The 24,437-nt window shown below is 41.0% G+C and overlaps 1 protein-coding gene across 1 annotated transcript; it reads right to left on the bottom strand.

Moving 5' to 3' along the window:
- Nucleotides 1–858: 858 nt before the first annotated feature.
- On the bottom strand, nt 859–18,281 carry LOC104608614 (pyridoxin (pyrodoxamine) 5'-phosphate oxidase). Its single transcript, XM_010274652.3, has 14 exons — nt 18,111–18,281; nt 17,782–17,985; nt 17,605–17,643; nt 13,537–13,704; nt 13,342–13,447; nt 6,543–6,709; nt 6,172–6,414; nt 5,859–5,947; nt 5,347–5,397; nt 5,041–5,131; nt 2,693–2,797; nt 2,489–2,559; nt 1,228–1,323; nt 859–1,129 (listed from the first exon to the last, which is right to left on the bottom strand). Exons 1-14 carry the CDS (start codon nt 18,264–18,266, stop codon nt 1,063–1,065), a joined length of 1,653 nt encoding a protein of 550 aa, XP_010272954.1. The 5' UTR covers nt 18,267–18,281; the 3' UTR covers nt 859–1,062.
- Between the last annotated feature and the right edge of the window lie 6,156 nt (nt 18,282–24,437).

Below are 24,437 nucleotides of genomic sequence, written 5' to 3'. Positions count from 1 at the left end.
TCTAATCTAGACCACAGAGAGATGACCAAACTCGTTGACAGGTTGGGCTTATCTACACCAGTTCACCCCATTGTTCACTCCAAACGCGTATAAAATATCCACCGATGTTTCACACCGTTCTTCCAAACGTAGAAGAGTGTAAAAGATGCATTCGGCCGGTTTGTCTTTTACACTGACACATTTGACGGTTCTGGATTTACACCGATGGATTTTTGTATTTACACCTCTACCAAATGCATCCTTACCAAATCAGACCAAGTGGGGAGTGTATGCATAATAGCCTAATAGGAATGCAACTTGTACAGGTCCAACCAGAGCTCACCAAACAAATACATACATGTGCGTTAAATAATTAAATTTATATAAGAAAATCTTTCCTTTCTCATATTATAAATCTGTGTATACATGTATGCTCAGCAATGAATTTTTACATATTTTCAAATTCAATAAAAGATGACTATAAATTTATGCTCATAAGTTCTTTCAAACTTATCTAACTTGTCCGTGCCAGACTAAGTTTGGCCTGACCCAACCTGAACCAGAGCCCAACCAAAATTTTGTTGGATTAGGCTTAAACTGGGCCTGGGTTGACGAACGTGGGCCTACCTCTGGTTAGTCATTAAACCAAGATCAGAGTCCGGATCTCCTGCCCAATAACTCTGCCCATGTATTCATACATATCATCACAGCCACACAGAACATCTCATCCTCCTACATAGTATTATGCATGGGAAGATAGTTCCTAATGCCCAGGGTTAGTGTGTTGTGGGTAGACGTGGGCAGGGGATCCGGAGTCCCAAGATCATCCCGCTCTGCCCAACAATCAGATTGTTAACATGTCTAAATTTGCACCGATACTTGTTACGATAAGAATGTTAAATTGTGCTATAGCAATTGTTAATTTGTTATCGCAACCCAATCAAATCGCCACTTGTACTTTACCACCCTAAGTGCGGCAATTGCATCATTGAATTTTATCCACTCGCAAGTTATTCGGAAGGAAAATACTTGAATTTTAATGGATTAAAATGATAATTATAAAGAAGATGCTGAAAATACTAGTCATGGGGCCAATCGTTCAATTTTCCATATCTGTTTTCCATCAACCTCCTTGAGAGAGTATTGTAGCCTGCCAACAAGGAAAAGTTTCATTACTAATTACATGATTACATCAATTAATTAAGACCAATCAGCAAACAATTTTCAAGAGAGATGAGAATGACCTACCTATCATGTAGGCGGGATTGTTGGCCTTGCCAGAACTCAACGACCTCTGGTTTGAGCCTGTATCCTCCCCAGTGCTTGGGTTTGGGAATCAAGCTTCTGCATATTCACCAGAAAGAGAGATTCTGCTCAGTATCCCATCATTTTTGGAATCACAACTAGTGAAGTAGGCACAAAATAAATGATATAAAGTAATGAGTTGTGCTCAAGTTCCTAAATAAAAGTTTCATTTCAGAATTAAAAAATGGTAAAACCTGTCAAAGATGAATCAAACAGGACTTCACCTTATAATAAAACTGCAAAGTACATTATGGTGAGCCACCATACACAATAATATATGATACATTACATAATGATTGGACAACATAAACAGAACCATAATGTAATATACAATTTTCTTCCCATGGAATCCAGAAGCTGATAAAAATGCAGTAGCACCACTATTATTCCGATGGATTAGATTGGCAAGATACAAGACAGTTTAAGACAACTGCATGCCAAATGAAATGGAAGCAGTTCACCATAAAAGTTCAGAAGTATCCACAACATCTTCCATCCCCTCACCCCCACGAAAAGAGGGAAAAAATTACAACGAATTTCTGGTAGGGGTTTCTGAGATAGATGGCATGCAGTATGTCTGTCTGGTTTTGTTTTCTGAGCCTCTCCTTATTTTGTCTCCCTAGGGCTCTCTGGTTTTGTTTTTTAAGATAGATGACAATCAGATTGGAATACTTTTTTCACATTGCCAGGAGAGACCATATATTCATCAGATGCTGGAATTTTGGCAGATAAGCAAATAGCCTCAGCCCTCGTGTATTTTAATCATTAAGAAAATACACCTTATGTATAATTTATTCACTTTATTTTCCAAAGGAAAAGGAAAACGCCCATGACAAAGTCAATGAAAAAATAAGCTTCATGTATCCAAGCCCAATCAGTTGGGGTAAAGCTTTGCTTAGTTGAGCGGGGCCAGTGGGCAGTATTTTCACTCTCAATAGAGCATAATCACGGCAACTCATTAAAGAGAGAGTTCTGAACTCTCGTTTGGATTAAGGGGAACTTAGAATTAAGCAAATTGTTGGAGCAAACCATACTAATCCATAGTACAGAGAGATGATTATAAAAGTTTTAGTTAGGGATGATTCAAGAGAGAACTCCAATTTAATAAGAGAATATTGAAAGAAAGAAAGAAATATATACTACAAAAGCTAAAGATCAAAATGTGTCTCAGGCTAACTGAAAATTAGTCACTGAATAAACTGACCCATCAGAAAATTTGGCTTCCAGTTCTTCGTATTCTTGGTGAAGAACATGCCTCCCAGGAACTACAGTACTCTGAAGAAAAGCAAAACAGCTGGAATTGATCATTAAAGAAATAAAAAATGAAAATGTTTTATAGATTTTTTGTGAAAAGAATCAATGATTATGATTATTATGAGATGATGTAAAAGAAACTAGGAAAACAGACCTGCTTGCTAACTATTGCCCCAATCTGACTTCCACGAGGACGACTGTGAAAATAATTCTCAGATTCCTCATCAGAAACTTTCTGAACAGGTCCTTCCACCCTCACCTATAAATAATGAATATGTTAAAATCAATTCCATCCAGAACGATTGTTTATAAACTACCACATGCATGTTCAGAGGCCCTGTCCTACATCATAAATTTAAACTAGAGGATGGAGTTGGTAGATCACAAGCAAACGACTGAAATAGCCTTGCAGGTTTCCTAGGTAAATACATCATGCGTATTATAAACACAACAGGTTGAGCAGGGCAACCACTGCGAATGGCCACAACATCAAACCCAACTGCACAAGGCTAGGAGCAGCCCCCTGCTACGAGTTACAGCCAAGTTCCACTCAAAGAATTGATGTTTTTCCATCCATTCTTTCCACCCATTTGATACATATGTACCATGTCAACCCCAGAGGAGATAAAGAGATTTACAAGCCTCCCAAACATCTCACTATCTCATAAATTTAAACTAGAGGATGGAGTTGGTAGATCACAAGCAAACGACTGAAATAGCCTTGCAGGTTTCCTAGGTAAATACATCATGCGTATTATAAACACAACAGGTTGAGCAGGGCAACCACTGCGAATGGCCACAACATCAAACCCAACTGCACAAGGCTAGGAGCAGCCCCCTGCTACGAGTTACAGCCAAGTTCCACTCAAAGAATTGATGTTTTTCCATCCATTCTTTCCACCCATTTGATACATATGTACCATGTCAACCCCAGAGGAGATAAAGAGATTTACAAGCCTCCCAAACATCTCACTATCTTAAAGGAGCATCTCCATCCCATTGAAACCCAGTTTTCAATAAACTCCTTTTACAGGTCAAATGTATGAACCTACATATCAGATTGATTTGCTCCTTGTTTAGAGTTAAGTGGTGTGCTCCACTTTGACATCTAAAAGAGAATAGAAACTTGTCCATCAAACTCTCATGGAACTAAATTTTCTGTTCCCAATCAAAGAGATTAAGAAACTAATATCCATTTTTTATAAATCCACCATGAAGCGGTTTTGCCCATGATTTTGGCCAAGGGTGCAATTTTGCAGGCTTGGGTTGAGCTTTTGTCAAAACTTGAATGGACATGGCCCAAAGGCCCAAGCCCAAAGCAGTGTACAATGCTAACTTAGGCCAACCTGAGTTGCACCCCTAGTTAAATCCCACAGTAAAGCGGACAAAACTAAGGTCATAGACATATATACAAGTGACTAATTGATGTGATTAGACTGTTTAGGCTAGATTACAACCTCTCTTTTCCCATCTTTCTTCATTGATTTCAGGCAGAAGGCATTTCGTCCTTTACACTAGGGCCCAGTCTTTAAATGTGACTGCAGAAAGTTCATGTTCCTAATTACAAATAGTACAAATGTGACTGCAACAAGTTCATGTTCCTAATTACAAAAAAGGGCCATCTTAATAGCTTATACTTTTCTCTAGACCTGTTTGCAAGTCCTTGCTTTTTCATATTGCTGAATCAGACTCCAAGACATGCATTGGATTTTGATTCCCATCTCTGTGTTCATGCAAAATTTATGGCTGCTATCGGACCTGACAACCCTCCTCCCAAGGTTCATGATAGTCAGCCCAAAATTTTTACCACCACATCAAACAACAGCACCTTGGTGGCAATATTACAAATAATGAATGAAAAAAGAAGCATAGTTGTCAAGGCATCACCTAGGTGACTAGGAGCCCTCGGTCGGTACATCACCTAGGCAACAAAAATGACAAGGCAGGCACCTTATTGTAATATCATTCATATTACCACACCCTTGTTTTTTTTTCTCTTTTGCTTACCCTCTATCTTAAATTTTATCATATAAAATCGTGGCTTTCTTTAGTTGCTAATTTGATATGAAATTGCTCTATTAAATAATTATTATATTAGTATTACTTTTAAAAGTACTGAAATTAATATATTTGAGACACCATTGTCCTAGATATGATGATTTTCCATGTTTTTAGAGGAAATTTAATGTTCTTAATAAAGAGCATTGCTATTTTTCGATTAATATGCATGTTGAATGGTATATAAAACTAGGGAACTAGGCAAATTTTAATATTTTATGTTATGAAATTCTTGTCGCCTAGGTGTTAACTAGGACCCATCTGTCACCCAGAATTGCCTTGATGCCTTGACAACTATGAACAGAAACTGAGATTATTTCAATCTGTATGGGTTTCAATTTCCCCTCAATTTCCCCAAGTACAAATTTATTAAACAACCTAAATCAAGTGCTCTTTGTGATGTTAAGATTCAAGTAGTTATGAGTTGTGCCTATTATGACTTACCTGGCGGTTAAGACCATCCCAATAGAAAAGAAGTGATGCACGGGGGTTTTCAGAAAGTTCACGTGCTTTCCGGCTTCCATAATTGGTATACCTAAGAAAACAGAAAGGAAAAAAAGAAGAAAAAAATAAAAGCAGCAGTAATATGAGAAAAAAGCAGCAATCTTCAAAAATTACATTACATTCCAAGCACTTCCAGTGGCTCTTTATTGTGGATAAACAAATATATTTAATAAAATTGTGCAACATGAATCGAAAATTATTATTAAACACACCAGAGTAGCTGCAGTCTTGTAAACCAGTACTAACCAGACAAAACCTTCTTTATCAACTCCTTTTAGCAATACCATTCGCGATGAACTGCACAATACAGGATGAGAGATGTAGATATCATGGAAAAATAAATGGCATGACACTATTTAACAAATTTCACAAAATATAGGAGCACATAGCTCAATTTAATAATTAAGGCTGTAATTGGATTTAGGGCAAAGTGGAAAAATGAGGGAGAAATACACACTTTCAGTGGATTCTATAAATGACTAGCCCTGCAAGCACCCTGGAATCCACCAAAGGAGTAGAAAACACAGGAAAAAGATCCACATTTCCTGTATTCCACTTTGTGCTATTTCAGGAGCCAAACAGCAAAACGTGGAAGGACTTAGACTCTTGAAAGTTGAATCCCTTTCCTCTGTATTTTCCATTTCCACCTCAATCCAAAAATAGCCTAAAAGTATATCAGAGAGGCGTAAGGAAAATCAATAAAAGCTACAAACTGTAGCTACCAAAGAGTGACAGAGAACAAATGGGAGGAGATATACAGTTTTCCATCTTTGTTGGCAGTTGACAAGGCCATAGCATTTGGCTCCCGCAAGCCAGCTGCCACTGCATCACCAAACCATTTTTGGAACTGCAAGAAAAAAACTATTGATGTAACTTTTTCCAAAGGAATGGGACTTTGCACTCAATTATGAAAAAACCCGAAAATGTGTCCTAAACATTACTGAACCACGGCATTCAACACAATAACAAGCTGTTGCTTCTTGAATAACCTAAATCTGCAATTTGCTACATATATTAAAGAATCAGAAATTTGGACAAAAGATTAACTGCACTATTTGTGCAAATGCATACCTGATCTATAGGGTCAGGCTCAACATGATCCTCCAGAAATGCAGGAGATATATAGTTCTCTCTTAGAGATGATATGTCAATTGAAGGAAGTTTCCCAATCCGGACACACATAGAAGTACCAGGATATGGTGGAAGGCAAAGCTTATACTTATCTGCAATTGATGGTGGAACAAATCTGCCACCTAGAAAGTGGTGGCAACCACAAAACTTCTTGGCACACAGTTTTGGAGCTGTCAATGAAACCTGACAAGTACCAAAATTAAAAACAGTAATGAACTCAAGATGGATTGACAATACCCTACAAAAGATATTTGCAATCTGTTAAAATGCGGCATAGTAGGGTAGATAGTTAAGTTATATCAGACACAAACCAGCATGTCAGGTTTGATGCCTTCTCCACTAACGTCTCCTTCTTCCACATGCCACCCAGAGGGAATATCTACAGATACAATAACAGGCGATCTCTGGCGTGTCTGATCATGACTTTGCAAGCTAAGCAGCCTCTGTATTAGGTCATCAAAAGGTGGCCTTGGTGTACCTTAAGTATTTCAGAACATTGCAATTAGATGCTATATATGGATAAGACTATGGATTTTTTCCTGTCTTAACCATGATAGTAAACTGATAACGTTATCCCAGGATATCATAATTACTGTTCCTCCACAACCTCATACAAAAAATTTGAATCCATAAGAAGTGTATGGCATTCTATCTTTCATAACTAACTAAAACTAACCCAAACAAATTTAAGCCAATTCTCATAGGACCCAATCAAGATGGGAGCAGATTGATGTAGTCCCTGTTCAGGAGTGCTTATTTTTAAGCACTTATTGGAAAAAAGGCATTGAATTTAAGCCAGGACCACACCAATAAGCACGTATATGTGTTTGGGAAATAAGCCCGAATAAGTGCTTTTGCAGGAAATAAGACTGCTTTGACTAAGCTCAAAATTTTGCCTATTTTTCAAGTGTTTTTTGAAAAAGTGCTTATTGCGTTTCTGGCCCATCTTGGCTTGCCATGCAACTTTCAAAATACCTACACTATCCATATTTGAAAGAAGCACTTTTTCACCAAACATTCATAAGCACTTATTTATCTAATAAGCACACCCAAACAATCACATAGAGTATTCTGAAAGAGAAGGGCAAGTGCTGCACCTCACCAAATTAGAAGAAGCTACAATGGTGATTTGGGAGGAAAAATAGAAATTACAGATAAAAAAATAGAGAAGATGAGAAGATATAGGTGGAATATTGTAGAAAATCTTAACTTGTAAGGCAGGTAACATAATAAAAGAAATTTACAGAAGTGACAATTTACTCTTCATTTTTTCTGTCTGTTACATTTTTTACTTCCTTGAATTTTGTACTAAATGCAATGTTGATTTCAAGGTTCTAGGTTGTGTGCACTGGAAAGAAGTTGAGAGATAAGATCAACAGAAAGGACTCACTCCTCATGAAAGACTCTTAATTACAAGGAGCTAGAAGGCTAAAACTTTAAAACGTAGCACCAGTATGTGCAAACATTTAACAACTAAATCCATAAGAGGTACATGTATACGAAGAGGCATAGGCATAAGAAAACAATAATAAATAAAATCCTAACTATATGTATGTATGTATGTATGTATGTATGCATAGTAGAAATCACTATTTGCTGATTCAGTCAAGCTTCTTGTGAGAGAAAGAGGGGGGAGGTGAAGATTTCAGCAGTAGAGAAGGAAGGAGAAGAAGAAAAGAGTAGGAGGTCAACTAGGATTGTGAGAAAGTTAACCTTAGCCGCCTACCTCTCATTATATTTTTAATTAACTTAAAGATGAGATATTACAAGGATGCCCTTAGTAGGGCGGCTACTAAAACTGAACAGTCACAACTTTAAAAAATATAAACTAATGGGCCTAGGCCCAACAACTTCCTAACTAAATAAAAACAAACTAAAATAAATCCGGGCCACTCAACACTCCCCCTCAAGTTGGGAGTAAATGTCACACATTCCCAACTTGCATAGATCATGCTCCAGCTTGTTCTTTGCAACACCTTTTGTGAGAACATCGGCAAACTGCAGATCAGAAGCAATGTATGGAAGACAAACTTCTCTAGAAGTTACCCTTTCTCTGATAAAATGTCTATCCACTTCAATGTGCTTAGTTCGATCATGCTGGACTGGGTTATGGGCAATATTAATTGCTGCCTGGTTATCACAGTATAGCATCATGGGTTCTTCTGCCTGTACACCAATTTCTTCTAACAGAGACCGGATCCAGAAAAGTTCCGAAACTCCATGTGTCATGGCCCTGTATTCGGCTTCAGCACTTGATCTTGCCACCACTGTTTGTTTCTTACTCTTTCATGAGACTAGGTTACCCCCAACTAGGGTGCACACTCCTGAAGTTGATCTCCTGTCATCAAGGCATCCTACCCAATCTGCATCTGTATAAGCCTCTAGTTTCAACTGTCCATGATCAGTGAACAATATGCCTCTGCCCGGGTGTCCCTTCAGATAAGCAAGAATCCTGTCAACTGCCTCCCAATGTTGGACTCGTGGAGCATGCATGTATTGACTTACTACACTCACTGCATAGGAGATGTCTGGTCTTGTCATACACAAGTATAGCAGTCGACCCACAAGTCTCTGATATTTCCCAATGCCCTTTATTGGTTCACCTTCTGATGCATTGATTTTATGTTTCTGATCAATAGGGGTGTTGATTGCCTTTGTTCCAAGCTTCCCTGTCTCTTGAAGGAGGTCCAAGACATACTTCCTTTGAGAGATAAAAATTCCATGTTTCGATCTTGCAACTTCAATGCCTAAGAAGTACCTCAGTTCTCCAAGATCCTTAATTTCAAATTCCTTATGTAGGTTCCTTTTCAGACTATCAATCTCACTCGTATCATTCCCAGTGACAACAATATCATTCACATAAACAATTAGAACTGACACCAAAGATCCCCTACGCTTCACAAACAAAGTGTGATCGGATTGAGTCTGAGTGTATCCAAAAGCAATCAAGGCCTTTCTGAATCTGTCAAACCATGCTCTGGGAGATTGTTTCAAGCCATAGAGTGACTTCTTAAGCTTGCATACCATTCCCTTTTCAGTATCATTGTAAAAACCAACAGGAAGATCCATATACACTTCTTCTTGCAGGTCCCCATTTAGGAAAGCATTCTTCACATCCAGTTGAAACAAGGGCCAAGAGTATGATGCCGCAAGAGAAAGAAGTATCCGAATGGAGGTCATCTTTGCAATTGGCGCAAAGGTCTCTAAGTAATCAATGCCATAGGTCTGTGTGTACCATTTTGCAACAAGTCTTGCCTTGTACATTTTTCTATACTTCCATCTGCCTTATATTTTACTGTGTAAACCCATCTGCATCCAACTGTCTCCTTGCCTTCTGGTAGGTCCACAATGTTCCATGTCTGATTCTTAATCAAAGCTTCCATCTCTTCCTGCATAGTTGTCTTCCACTCAGGTTTGGAGAGAGCCTCATTAACACCCTTGGGTATAGACACTGAATCAAGAGAGGAGAGAAAAGCACGATAGGAAGGAGAAAGTCCACTGTAGGATAATACTGTGAAATACAATGAGCAGTACACTTTCTCTTCCCTTTTCTGAGAGCAATAGGAAGACCAAGGTTATCTGAAACAGAGTTAGTAGGATCAATGGGAATTGAAATAGTAGCGGGACTAAGAGGAATACTTGAATCCATGTCAGCCGAATCTGGAGTCTCCAAGGGATTGACAGAAAGTGGTGTGAGTTCTGCTGTAGTGGAATCAACCGCTTTGTGAAGTCTCTGTCGTGAGTAATGCTGAGAAACAGAATGCAAAGGAGGTGGCAAGGTAGGTGCCACAGGGTGGTGGTCAAGCATAGGGATTGGAACTAGGAGAGGAATAGATTGCTGACTTACTTCCCCAAAACACTCCCCCTGAGAAGGATTCTTTGAGAAGAAGTACGTGGATTCAAAAAAGGTGACATCCATGGTAACATATCGGCTCCCAGAGACTGGATCATAGCAGCAATACCCTTTCTGATTCTCTGCATATCCAAGGAAGTTGCCTTGGGATCAAGCTTCGAGCGGTGAGAACCAAGGATATGTGCAAAGCAGACACACCCAAACACCCTGAGAGGAATACGAAACATCTCCCCCTAAGGAAAAAGAAGACTGAATGGAGTGCTGAATCCAAGTATACGAGAGGGCACCCTGTTAATCAGATATACTGCTGTGAGAACTGCATCACCCCAAAAATGAACTGGAACTGTAGATGTGATCATCATGCTTCTTGCAGTCTCAACAATGTGTCTGTTCTTCCTTTCTGCAACACCATTCTGCTGTGGACTGTAGGGGCAACTGCTCTGATGGACAACACCATATTCTAACAGATATGAGGCAAGATGTCTTTCAAAATATTCCCTGGCATTGTCAGATCTGAACACCTTTATCATTGTTCCAAACTGTGTTAGTACCATCTGATGAAATTGCCTCACCAAGGATGGTACCTCATTGTGGTATTTCATCAGGTAAATCTAAGAGTATCGAGAGAAATCATCCACAAATAAGAGAAAATAGCGATAGCCTCCCATAGAAGGAACATGGTAAGGGCCCCACACATCCGAATGAATAACATCAAAGGAAGAAGAACATCTTTTATTACTAAGTTTAAATGAATGTCTACAATGCTTTCCAAGTTGACAACCTTCACACTCCAGACTCAACAGACTAACAGACTCAAAAAGTTTTGAGAACAAAGAACTCAAAGAAGAAAAAGGTAAATGACCCAAATGATTATGCCAAAGAATAATTTGACTCACAGATCCTGACTCACTATCCCTGCTGACATGATGACTCTGATGAGGAGGAAGTACATCCAGGAGGTAGATTCCATTCACTTCACGACCACTCCCAATCGTCATCTTTGAATCCAAATCCTGCAAAATACAACGTCCAGGAGAAAAAATTATTGAGCAGTTTAGGTTTTTAGTCAAACTACTAACAGATAACAAATTAGTACTCAATCTGGGAACATGAAGGACAGAGGGTAGACAAATAGAATCACTAATCTTGACAGATCCCTTCCCAGCAATAGGAACATGGGATCCATCAGCTGTGGAGACCCTGTCTCTGCCAGAATAGAGTTGGTAAGAAGAAAAAATAGTGAAGCTATAAGTCATGTGCTCTGAGGCTCCAAAATCTATAATCCAAGGAGGTCCCTCCTTACCTGAAGTGGAAACATAATGTGCAGTGGCGTGTGAATTATCTGTGTGAGCAAAGAAGGTAGAATGGACTCCACCAGTGCCACCTGTACCTTACTGTCCTCTTGCGGCTGAATTGGAACTGGCTGTATCCCGTTGGTTCAGAAGTAGCCCATACCTCTCAAGTTCGGCCCTTATTGCAGCAGCTGCAACAGACTCCAGAGCAGCTGTAGTAGGAGGGGCCGAAGTGTCACTAGTAACTGCCATGTGTGCATTTCCCTTCTTATTCTTCAATCTAGTCGGCACAAGATGTGGGTGAAGCTTCTAGCAAGTATCTCTTGTATGTTTAGGCTTCTTACAGTAGTCACAGATCAGATCTCTTTTGTCTTCTTTCTTGATTTCACTGCCACTTTGTTTAGGTTTCACAACACTTACCATGGCAGACTGATCAGAAATGAGGTTTTTCATCATCACATCCCTCCTGCACTCCTCCCCTGACACAAAGGCATATGCTTGGGAGAGAGTGACACTGTCCCTGGAAAGATGTTGTCGTGCAATATCATACTTAGGATTAAGGCCAGCAAAGAATTCAAACACCCTATACTTCTTTAGATGTTTCTGATAGGTAGATGCATCCTTAGTGGTTTCCCAAGCAAATGTCTCTAAATGGTCAATCTCCTGCCACAGGGTTTTAAGGACCGAAAAATAGGCTGCAACAGATCTATCTCCCTGCCTTGTAGCAATAATCTGATTTCTCAGTTGATAAGCCCTAGCAACATTCTCCCTCTGTGAATAGGTTTCTGCAACCCCATCCCGTATCTCCTTAGCCGTATTTGCCTATAAAAAATTTTTACTTATATGTGGCAACATGGAATTACACAACCAAGTCATCACCATATAATTCTCCTGCACCCACCGGGAGTTGCTAGTTTCGGGTTTCACCTCTTCACCAGTGATGTACCCTAATTTCCCACGAGCACCAATGGCCATCTTTGCAGATTGTGGCCATTCCAAGTAATTTGCACCATCCAACCTAATTGTAGTAATGGTCCCACCCCCAAAGGGGTCTCCAGCACCTCCTCCCACTGGTTCCATTTCACTCTCGGGCTTATTTTCAACTCTGTGGCCCTCCATGCTTCTCAAAAAAGGTAAAGAAAATAACTAAAATTTGCAGCAAGATCAAACAAAACACCTTTTGGAACCAACAACACTTTCTTGGTGTCCTAGACTTTCTTTCCACAAAAGATTCCTTTTCTATGGGATGAGAAAAGAGAGGAAAGAGGCAGTCGCCCTCTCTAGAAGCCTCCAAACCAAGCAGAACTTGAACCGCCCCTTACAAAAAACTCCAAGGAACCCTAAAAAATTAGGGCACCATTTCCTAGGTCAAAATTGAAGAGTCCAACAAAAACAAGACTCTTCCCCTTTCTCCAGTTTTTCCTGATTCTGATGAGAAACCCTAGACTAGCTACAGGGCACAAAGATCCATCAAGAAAATCCAAAAACTGGGCTTACCTGAGAGCTTCGATCAGCCTCTTAAATCACCATGTCGTCGGCCGATCTAGGGTTGCATGAGAGAACAACTTCAAGAACCTTCGGCCTGCTCTGATACCAAGTAGAAATCACTATTTGCTTATTCAGTCAAGCTTCTTGTGAGAGAAAGAGGGGGGAGGTGAAGATTTCAGCAGTAGAGAAGGGAGGAGAAGAAGAAAAGAGTAGGAGGTCAACTAGGATTGTGAGAAAGTTAACCCTAGTCGCCTACCTCTCATTATATTTATAATTAACTTAAAGATGAGATATTACAAGGATGCCCTTAGTAGGGCGGCTACTAAAACTGAACAATCACAACTTTAAAAAATATAAACTAATGGGCCTAGGCCCAACAACTTCCTAACTAAATAAAAACAAACTAAAATAAAATCGAGCCACTCAACATGCATCATTGCAAGGAACTATCCAGATATAAAAAGAATGATCTATTACCATGAAATGAGAATCCAAACATTGCATCCACAAGAATGTCAAAGTCATTTGACAAGTCCACTGGCAAGTCATCCACAGATAAGAAGGGGATATACAATGATTCAAGCTGCCAAATAAAGAAATGTAATAAAAATTTATGGACAAAGAACATGAATTTATACTTCAGAAAGAACTTAATTTGCTTCTAGGGTATACCTGAGTAACCAGACCAGTATAAAGTGCCTTTGAAGTACGCTTTGGATAGCAAACAGATGGTTTATATCCAAAGTGATGTAGGTGGCGAGCAGCTACCAGGCCATCACCACCATTGTTTCCTGGACCGCAAATGGCAAGAACACGACTGTAGTCACTTGATTTGTAGACCTGCGAAGATAATAAATCCACTTGCAATAAAGCATAACAAAACTTGAAACCAAAATTTAGCATCCCACATTATAATGTAATTTAGAAAGACAATTAATGATAATCTAAAACTAAATTTAACCACTAGATGAGAGATAAAAAAAAGAGGACAGAGAAATTATGTCACATATTGTTAGTGGAAATTTTTTTTAGTATAATTTCTCACATAACATAATTCACCCAATTAGACTAATAACTGAGCTTTTTTGTTATTTGGGTAAACCCCATTCAGGAAATCACGTAGGTATTCCCTTAGTTACATCTCTGCTAGGGGTAGAGAAAACCTTTTGATTTTGATTCAGAAGTACAAATGAATAGACTAAACTAAGTATCATTTTTCTACAGAATTTTCTTTTGAAAATTCTGGTATATATTCCCTCTTTGTTTAAGAGAAAACTAGCAAATAAATAAACAAACTTTTATACATAACAAGTAAATAGGTATCATAAATAGTCATATTTCATCAATAAGGTTGCAAATGGCCTTTAAATTGTGGTTATGTCCATTTATCATGGTATGAGGAATCATAATCAACCAAGTTTCATGAACAAGGTTGTAGATGGTTTTTCCCCTCACACATAGGTTAATAGGTTGTGAGGAACCATAATCAGCCAAGTTTCATGAACAAGGCTGTAAATGGTTGTCTCCCTCACATATGATTAAAATGAGACAAGGAGAAGAAAAAAAAAAGGAAATAATAACAACAAAGGAGGAAAGTGTGTGAAAAGAGTATAAGGAAAGACATAAGTCTAATAGAGGAAGTTGTAGGAGTATCATAATGAAGAGGTGGAGGAGGAATACTTCAATCCCTACCTTCTTCTTTCTCCTCTTCTCCCTTTTCTTCCACACCACAATCTTCTCTTCTTTCTCCTTTGGTTTGTCTCTTGTTGCTGTAAATTCTATCAATTGAATAGAATTAGCCAACAAAATGGCATTAGCCCCTTCTCTTTGTAGGAGAGGGGTTTATATTAGAGGAGAGAGGTAGTTAAGTAACTTCCCACTCCTCTCTTCTTAGAGTGTCAAGTGTCACTCCACTTAAAATGGGTTAAGGAGGGAAAATAAAACTCTTCCTTCCTAAGGTGACAAGTGTCCCCCCACTTAAAGTGGGTTAAGGAGGGAGAAGAAAACTCTCTCCCCTAGGATGACATGTGTCCCCCCACTTAAAATGGTTAGATGAGGGAAAATAACTCTCTCCCCTAGGGTGACATGTGTCCCCCCACTTCAAGTGGTTAAAAGAAGGAAAATAAATCCTTCTTCCTAGGGTGACATGTGTCCCCCACTTCAAGTGGTTAAAGGAGGGAAAATAGCTATCTTGTTAGAATAGGACAAGTGGCATCCCCTTATAAATAAGTGGGACACCTCACAAGAAATTAGTTAAAATGGATTTATTCTTTCAAGGCCTGTTGTTCCATTAAATGGGCTCTACTGCAAGCCCATTAAATGCTTATTACAAACAAGCCCAATTAATTTGAGGCTTGTTGTTCACTAAACTAGACAGCAGGCCCCTTTCATTATTAAAATGTTTCAACCCACCAATAGGACTGACTGGGCTTATAAGAAAGCCCTTTTTCTTCTTTATTATTATTTTTTTTAAGTTGTGTCTGGGAGTATCTTAATAACCTACTCCTAGTCCAGCAAACTTAAGGACTTAACACATATGTAGTCAACTCACCAACTGTATCTTTCCATTAAGGGTAAACACCATAGGTTGACAAGCTTAATAGAAAAATACAACTCAAATAATAGATTTGATGATTATCAAGTTAGCAATCATACAGCAAAGGAGAAACAGTTATTACTAGAAACCAGAAATGCTTTCAACATGAGATATGCATGAGTTAAAAGGGCACATAATGTTGAGTTTCTGAAACTAACTTCATCAAGAGCATTAGTAGGCAGTTGGAATATAAGCTCAATATGGCATTCCAGATATGCAAGTGATGAAATAACAAAACTCTATGAGTAACATAATGATAAAGATGAAGATGCAGCCTTAATCCAAAATTGGTCCTTCTACAGTTCAAAGGGTTGAAAGAAACTAAGTCCAAAGGAATGCTCACAACTACTAACATAGGATTACTTGAGAACAACTAACTCCAAATCTGGCTACTGGATTGCCACAAAACTTAGGGCAATGGATGAATTGGCTGAACTGAATGGTTTATTGCTTTGCTATTTAGTAAATAAGGATATTGTGAGCTCCTTAATGGCTGAATTTCCAGTTAAGTTGATTATTATGCCATTAATATTGTATTATATTACTATTTTATCCACTAAGAGACAAAGCAATAAGTCATTCAACTCTGCTATATCAGCCATTATCAAATGGCTTCTTAGCCCTGTTAAGATTTTTTTTTAAGTCTTATGAATGCAAACAACACAACAATTAAAAAAAATATAATTCATTATATTAATTTTATCAAGTAGAACAGATTTATAGTAGGGCATTGGTGCAATGGTAAAATCTTGGTCTGACAAACATGAGAATACAGTTTCAAATCTGTAAACAGCCACTCCGTGCATAAAATGCCATAAGTTAGGTTTATAACCCTTCACCTCTCCCAAGACCCTGGATAGTTGGGACCTATTAGGTAATAGTCCTCTTTATAACACATTTATAATGCATTCCAAGACTAGATAAAGGTGGAGGATTATGTCAGCTTGAAAGTTGACATAAAAACCTTTAGCCAATAGAATACAAACATGAATGCCAAACCATTTGCTCCAAAGAACTTATACTTTGACAGAAAACACGGCTTTTGATAAAGAACAATGATGGGACTGGATTTGAGTGGCTGAGATTAAGGCTGAGTTAAGTATTTATAGTGCATTTCAATTTTGGTCTAAGAACCCATTCTAATACTGTTTGTTAAAGAAATCTTCTTATGTACCCTCTATTTCATTAATAAAGTTACCATCTTTTTCAAAAAAAAAAAATGTTTACATGCATAGCATGAGAGACTTTGTTAAATTTATGAAAGAAAGAAATTTGAATTAATGATTCTCCTGTCTTGGTTGAGAGAGAGAGAGAGATTTCAAAGACCAGCCTTAATGATTCTCCTGTCTTGCTCTCTGTTAGTGCTATCTCCAACGGTTTCTCCCCTTTCCTAATGAAGAATATGATTACCCCATACTAAATTACAGAAGTTGATAAATGATAGTTGGGATCCTCCTAAGCAAGTAGGGCAGCACTAGATGAAGAGACTTATCATCAAATTAAGCTAAAGAAGTGGCATAACTCTTTAAATGAGTTAACTCTTCTTAATCCAGCAAAATGCTACACTTGCACTGCCATGTCAATAATGATCATAAAATGATTGGAAATGTGGCATAAAAGGCACGACAGTTGAAATAGCTGTATTCAATAAATAACATGCATAGAGGTGTAACTCTCTAGCAGACTCACTTGTCAGGGAAGATGTTACTAGAACAGAATTTTATTGGGGAAGGCCCATTTATACTCTTTTGGGGCTTGATGTATTCTGGGGAAGAGTAGTGGGATGGAGCTAGCTCTTTTTTCATGTCCTTCCTCTTTTTTTTTCATTTATTTATCTTTTCTTTGGGGTATACTCTGTTCTTCTTATTTATTACTGAGCTGTTACTGATAAAAAAATAGCATACACAATGTAATTGACCATGGCATTGAATCATTATAGCACCATAATTGATGACCATATCAGACATCATTAATCCATAATATAATACGAACCATAAATATTAAAAGTTGACACCAGCTTATGCAAGTGAAGGCTATTGATCAAGGGGGAATGCGCCTACCATCTACCAGCAGAGATATGCAAGTATGAACATTCAAACACAAATATGAGAAGACCCACAGACCAAAAACATAAAGACACCTACCTCTGCTATTGATGTTGCAACACTCAACCCAGCCAATTCCTGCAATTACCATAGAAAGAAACGAACTCGGTACGATAAAACAATTACGAAGATATCCTAAAGCCTACCCAGGATTTGAAAGGTGGTCGGGCGCATTTTTGAAACAATAAAAGTAAAAAATTCAACATATTCACTGACCATCAACTGATCGACGCTAAACCCAAGAGGACCCATGAGAATCTCGTCAATCTCCGCAGCCTCTTTCTGGGTTAGATAAGACAGGGAGTCCGGATTCTGCAAGTTCTGGAGAGATGAAACGACCATGCTCGCCATTCCTCTCACTTCACCGAACCGCCAAAAGGAATCACGAGTTGCAGAGCTAGAACGCGAGCCCCAAAACCCCTGTATCGGGTGTGAAAGATTAAAATTCAAGAAGGTAGCATGGTAGTTACATTAGTTAGTTAACGAGTTAGCTCCTTTACAAAAAGTTCAGAAAGAAATCAAAGAAAGTAAGGAGAAAATATTACCGCGGGAAGAGAGGAAACGTTTCGGAAGAAGCAAAAAGATTTAGCTGGAAGGGGAGAAGACTGGGAGCAGGTGTGATTGGCGTTGCTAACGTTAATAAGGAACTTGGTGAACGGGAGGCGTGTCATTGCTCTTCTTTTGATCCCACATGTCAACATTTCCTCTTTGGTGCCAAACAGTTCTAAGAGGGGCTTTATTTGCATTTTCTTTCTGATCCCACAGATCAGAACCCCGACTCGCACAAAATAGATGTGAGTCCGGATTGGCTTTCGACAGTGCGCTCCCCACCGCATATCGGGTTGCCGTGTTCAGTCATTCATGGGGAAATGTTCGCGATATGCGGTTGTAATATGCTGTGTGTATGAAGTAGGGAGCCAATCCGAACTCAAAAAATGTTGGTAGCGTGGATTCATCTGTAACACTCATTCGAATCCGGAATCCGGATCTTCTGTTGTTCATAAGGAGATCACATCTCCGCCCCACAGTACATCTCCGCCGTGTATTAGGAACATTTTCCGATGACTTCATTATTTCTGATATTATTATGAGGAGATGTTCCCAATACACGGGGATATGCTGTGGGGCGTTGTGGGGCAATCTCTTGTTGGGCGGAGATGTACCAGGTGTTCTCAATGCAGTCACACATGGGAATATCTCATCCTCCCACATAGTGTACAAGATGAGATGTTCTCAATGCAGGGAGGTAGTGTGTTATGGGTGGATGTGAGCTGAATTCTTAGGGCAGAAGATCCGGAGTCCACTCATTCACAGTCAAGTTGGAATCTACTGCCAATAAACACATTCTTAACACCCTTCCAACGTAATTTGATACGGCATAAGGCATATGCCACCACAAGACTGGACCAAGTATTCATACACCCTAATAGAGAATAGGAATAAGAGGTGTATTGATTAGGGGTGAGCAAAAAAAACTGAAAAAGCGAACCAACCGAAAAATCGATCGAAACCAAACTAAAAAATCGGTTAACTGAATTGGTCAGTTTAGTGTTTTAAAAAAATCAAAAGTATCAGTTCGGTTTTGGTTAACCAATATAGAAAACCGTTAGTTAACCGAATTGGTCGGTATACATATATTTCTATATATTTTATATATGTTTAATATTTTTTATATATTATAAATTAATAGATATGTATTATATATAAATATATATTTATAATATATGATATGTTATTTATTATTTAAAATATAATATTTTTTATTTTTTTATTATATATTTATATAATATATATTGTAAAAATAAAAAAAATTGAAAAATCGATGAACTGAACTGACGGTTAATCAAACCAGTCAACTAGTCAACCGATTGATTTTAATTCAGTTTCGGTTACTGGTTTTCCAAAAATCGGTAGTAACAATTCAGTTAATCAAATCGTGAACACCCCTAGTATTAGTGCGTTAGACCTTGAATCTATTCATTTTTTTTAGTTTTTTTTTCAAAAAAATAGGTCAAAGGGTAGGTCTTAGCAATCAGAATCTCTTATTCACAACAATCCTATCCACACCTATTTAGAGGATGTTTGCATGTTACTCTTCATAAGAACATCACATGTTATCATTAATGAGAGGATGTTTCCAATGTACATCACTAATATCCTATGGGTGGGATTCTTGTGGGTAAGACTTAAGAGATATATATGGATTGGTCATAGGCGTATCTACCCTTACATAGTCAATCCCCCAAAGCTCCCTTATTTAGCGTACCTATTATCCACCGCTAAAGTACCAAAAAATGATGTCAATACCATATCTATTAGCCAATAGGGGTTGAAGGACTGGCTAGAGCAATTTGGTGCCATGCTCAAGTAGGAATAAAACCATAATACACCAAACAAATCATTTCATTGGTACCTTTCAAAATGGTTTTGCTTGTTACCTGGTCATCTCTCCAAAATGGAGAAAGGAAATAAGGAATCAATGGATCTTTCAAAAGAAAAAAAAAATACACCCCTAGAAAATCATTGAATCAGCTTGCAACATTCTTAAAGAACATTCAGAAACTGCAAAAGAAGAGAATGAGCACCCCAACAATCACTCCCTCATATACCTTGTTCACAGATGGCTCATTTGATGAAAAATCAGGTCATGTAGGAATTGGATATGTACTCAAGTTCAGAATCAAAAGTGATGAAGGAAGATTTGGCCCGACCTCGTAACTACTCAACACGTGGCAAAGGCAACAGTTCGGCACAACAGCTCGCCAAGGCGCGAGCTCCGAGAGGAGGAACCAGTGGTCCGAACTCCCCGCAAGGAGCCCGAACTCCCAGTAAGGAGCCCGAGCTCTCCCTTAGGCCCCGAGCCTTACGAACACAAAGGGCAACAACCCGAACTGGCCTGCCCCATGGCAGTTCGAGCCACACTTCTATCCGAACTCGACTTAACCTCGCACACTACTCCAGCACTTCACCCCCGGAACACCGAACTGAACAAACCGTACCTGACACCGAAGGAGTCCGTATCCAGGGGCGGTGCACCTGACTGACTTGGGATCTGACGCTTGACAGCCGCATTCCAACGGCCACCTGCCACCGCCATCTCCAGTTATAGAGACGGCTCCAACAAGGAGCAGTGGCGGTTCTGTCCCAGCAGAGGTGATGACACCCGAACTGGCAGAAGCACAGAAGTAATCATACCCGACCTGACAGAGGCCTCGGAGTGAGTGCGCGAGGTGGTTATAAAAGGGCTCTCTACCCCTCGAGGAAGGTATGTGAACTTTGCGCCATCTGGTTTTATCTTGCCTTTGAGAGAATACTAACTTGAGCTTCGGAGTGATCTCGTCGGGTTCCTCCCCAAAGATTCCCCACTTTCTTCGTTTCAGGCCCCCCTGTTGCTCCAATCAGAGGCAAGGTCGTTGACAGCTAGGATCGGCCGGATTGCGCACCATCAATTGGCGTCGTCTGTGGGAACGCTTCTAAAAGCCTCCCTCTAAAACTCTCATAACCTCTCTTCTCCAAAAATCCCAACACTCATGGCTTCTTCCAGCAATGCCAGATGTGGCACGGAGATGAACACCACCGGGGAACAACTTCAAGTCTCCGTGGTGTGCGTCAGACAGTTCACCATCCCCCTTTTGATGGATGGGATCCCTAGCTTGAATGCGCCACAAGCAGTGGCGCCCGTAGACCTTCCTGCCATGAGCATCTCCTTTCCTCTCCCTATCGAAACAACCTTTACTGAACCAACTGTTGTCCCCTTGGCAACCAGCCAGAACCAGTTGGACGATCTGATGCAATGCATGCGGGCAATGCAAGCCCAAATGCAACAATTCCAGCAACATCAGCTCCAGCAGCACCAAGTACTGCACCACATCTCCCAGTATCACTATCAGCAGCAGTTCCCCCAACTGCTTCTGAACCAACCACTGCTTCCACCTCGGCACCCTGCACCAAAGCCGGTTAAGCCCTCCCCTCAGGGTGGACGCCGTCACCAAGGAGAGGCCTCCTAACCTCAAAACCCCCACAAGAGCCAGGCCTCATCCCCGGGCCGAGGGCAAAGAAAGATCACCCCCGCCTTGCAGCTCGCCGGCGGGTCGGGCACCTCGCCCGCCAAGTCAATATCCCGACACTCCAAGTCTGAGCTCCCGCTGACAGAGAATCAGTTTAGTGTCCTGGCGGCAGACTACCAACAGTCCGGGCCCATCGAGCTTGGCAACACAGAGGCCAGTAGCGCCAGCACCAGGCCCACTCAGCAACGAAGGCACCAGCGAAGTTGCCGAACTGCCACCCGTGTGCTGCCCGAGCTCAGAGGTAAAGAAGAGACAAACTCGGACGAGGTAAAAGCTGCCCCAATTCTCTCAGTTCCTTCCCCCCTCGCATCAGAACTCCTGGCAGTCCCCATGCCTAGAGATTTCAAGCTCCCACCTTTGGACAAGTATGATGGGTCCTTCGACCCCAACGGCCACGTTGATGCTTTCCAATCACAAATGCACCACGCTAGGGCTAGTGAATCGTGCATGTGCGTAGCCTTCACCACCACCTTCAGGGGGGTAGCCCGCACTTGGTACAGGAACCTGGCCCCCGGGTCGATAAGATGTTGGGCCTAGTTCGTGCAGGTCTTCACCGCACACTTTGTCACCAGCAAGCGGTGCCCCAGAACCGAGGAAAGCATCTTCGAAGTAGTCCAGAGAGAAGGAGAATCCATCTGGGGCTACATCAAGTGGTTCAATGAAGCGTGCTTGCAGATACCGCGATTAGACCCCGCGGTGCAGCTCGCGGCGGCCAAGAGAGGAGTAACGCACAAGGAGTTCAAATGGCACATGGTAGCTAGCTAGCCCGCAACCGTGGCCGAATTCCTCAAGCTCGCGGATAAGTTCATGAGAACAGAGGAAGAAATCAACCAACGGACCGAAAGCGGGAATGAGGAAAGAAAGTGGGAAGGTGAGCCCTCCAACCCAGTCGATAGAAAAAACCCGGCCCGGGAGCCGAAGCCGAACCAGCCATTCTTAGCTCCCTTAGTAGTTCGGACGGATTACACACCGTTAAACATGAGGCAGACCGAAATCTTGATGACGATCAAAGACGCCCCATACGTAAAGTGGCCACCTCGCCTAAAGGGGAATCCGAACGAGAGAAATAAAAATTTGTACTGTAGTTTCCATAGAGACCACGGTCATAGTACCGAACAGTGTAATAATCTCTAGGACGAGATAGAGGGACTCATCCGTCGCGGATACTTGAGGAATTTTGTACAGCATGATAATAATAATAACAATAAGGCAGGTCAGCAAGGGGAGCACGAAAAGGATGCCCCCGAATCCAGCAGCAGGCCAACTGAACCGTTGCAACGACAGCCTACGGAAGAGAGGCCAGTTCGGGGAACCATCCATGTAATAGTGGGAGGTTCGGTGGTAGCAGGGTGCACTTCGGTAGTGGCCCGGACGTCAGTTCGCGAAGCAGCCCGAGAGGAATAGAACCCTCTAAAAAGACCGAAGATTGAAGAACCGATCTTCTTCACGGAAGACGATGAGTGAGGGGTCCACTACCCCCACGATGATGCGCTTGTCATAAAACTGAGGATCAACGACTTCGAGGTCAGGCGCGTACACGTGAATTCAGTGGGCTTTAGCGGAGAGGAAGTCAAGCCCCTCGGAAAAATAACAGTACCTGTGGAAGTCAGCACATGGCCTTGTGCGGTCAAACTCAACCACGATTTCCTGGTGGTCACGACCCCCTCCCCATACAATGCCATAATAGGGCGACCAATTACGCATATCCTGCGGGCTGTGGTCTCCACATACTATTTGGCAATGAAGTTCCCTACAGACTTCGGTGTGGGGGTATTTCGGGGCGACCAGCTTGAGTCCCGCAAGTGTTATGATGCCGCCCTGAAGGGAAAAACCAAGGCGGCCGATGACCTTGAACTGGAGCGGCCTACGGAGCAAGGTGAGGAACGAGCTTCGCCCATAGAGGAAACGGTCGCAATCCCGACTTCGGCTATAGACCCAACTTGCACACTACAGATCGGTGCTTCCGTCAAGGAACCACTACAAACCGAACTGGTGAGTTTTTTACTTCAAAATTTAGATACTTTTGCCTGGTCCGCGGCCGACATGCCCAGTATTGACCCCAGCCTTATAACTCACAAACTTAATACTGACCCTGTAGTCAGATCCGTTAGACAGGAGAAACGCAACTTAGCCCCAGAGCGCTGGAGGGCGGTCGACGAGGAGGTCGAAAAGCTCATCGCAGCAGACTTCATAAGGGAAGTTCATTACCCGAGCTGGGTAGCCAACCCAGTGCTGGTGAAAAAGGCAAACGGCAAGTGGCGCATGTGCGTCGACTACACCGACCTGAACCGAGCTTGCCCAAAAGATTGCTTCCCCCTCCCTAGAATTGACCGCCTAGTGGACGCGACCTCGGGACATGAGTTGCTAAGCTTCTTGGACACCTACTCGGGCTACAACCAAATCAGGATGGACCAGTCCGATGAGGAAAAAACCAGCTTCATAACCGAGTTCGGCCTGTACTGCTACAAGGTCATGCCCTTCGGATTAAAAAATGCCGGGGCGACCTTCCAAAGACTTGTAAATAGGCTGTTTTGGCCCTTAATTGGCACAAAAATAGAATGTTATGTAGACGACATGGTCGTTAAGACGCAGTTTTCACAGGAATTAATACAAGACATAGATTCTGTCTTCCAAATTCTGCGTCAATTTAGCATGAAACTGAACCCTAACAAGTGTGTCTTCGGTGTCACCTTGGGTAAGTTCCTAGGGTACATTGTCAACCGGCGCGGTATTGAGGCCAACCCGGACAAGATAAAGGCCATCCTAGATATGAGACCACCCCGAAAAGTAAAAGATGTTCAGAGG

Source organism: Nelumbo nucifera, chromosome 1 (genome assembly GCF_055504915.1).
Source record: "Nelumbo nucifera cultivar China Antique chromosome 1, China Antique-T2T, whole genome shotgun sequence".
Classification (NCBI taxonomy): domain Eukaryota; kingdom Viridiplantae; phylum Streptophyta; class Magnoliopsida; order Proteales; family Nelumbonaceae; genus Nelumbo; species Nelumbo nucifera.
The sequence above is the reverse complement of the archived record's forward strand: the minus strand, read 5'-3'. Positions and strand labels throughout refer to the sequence as shown.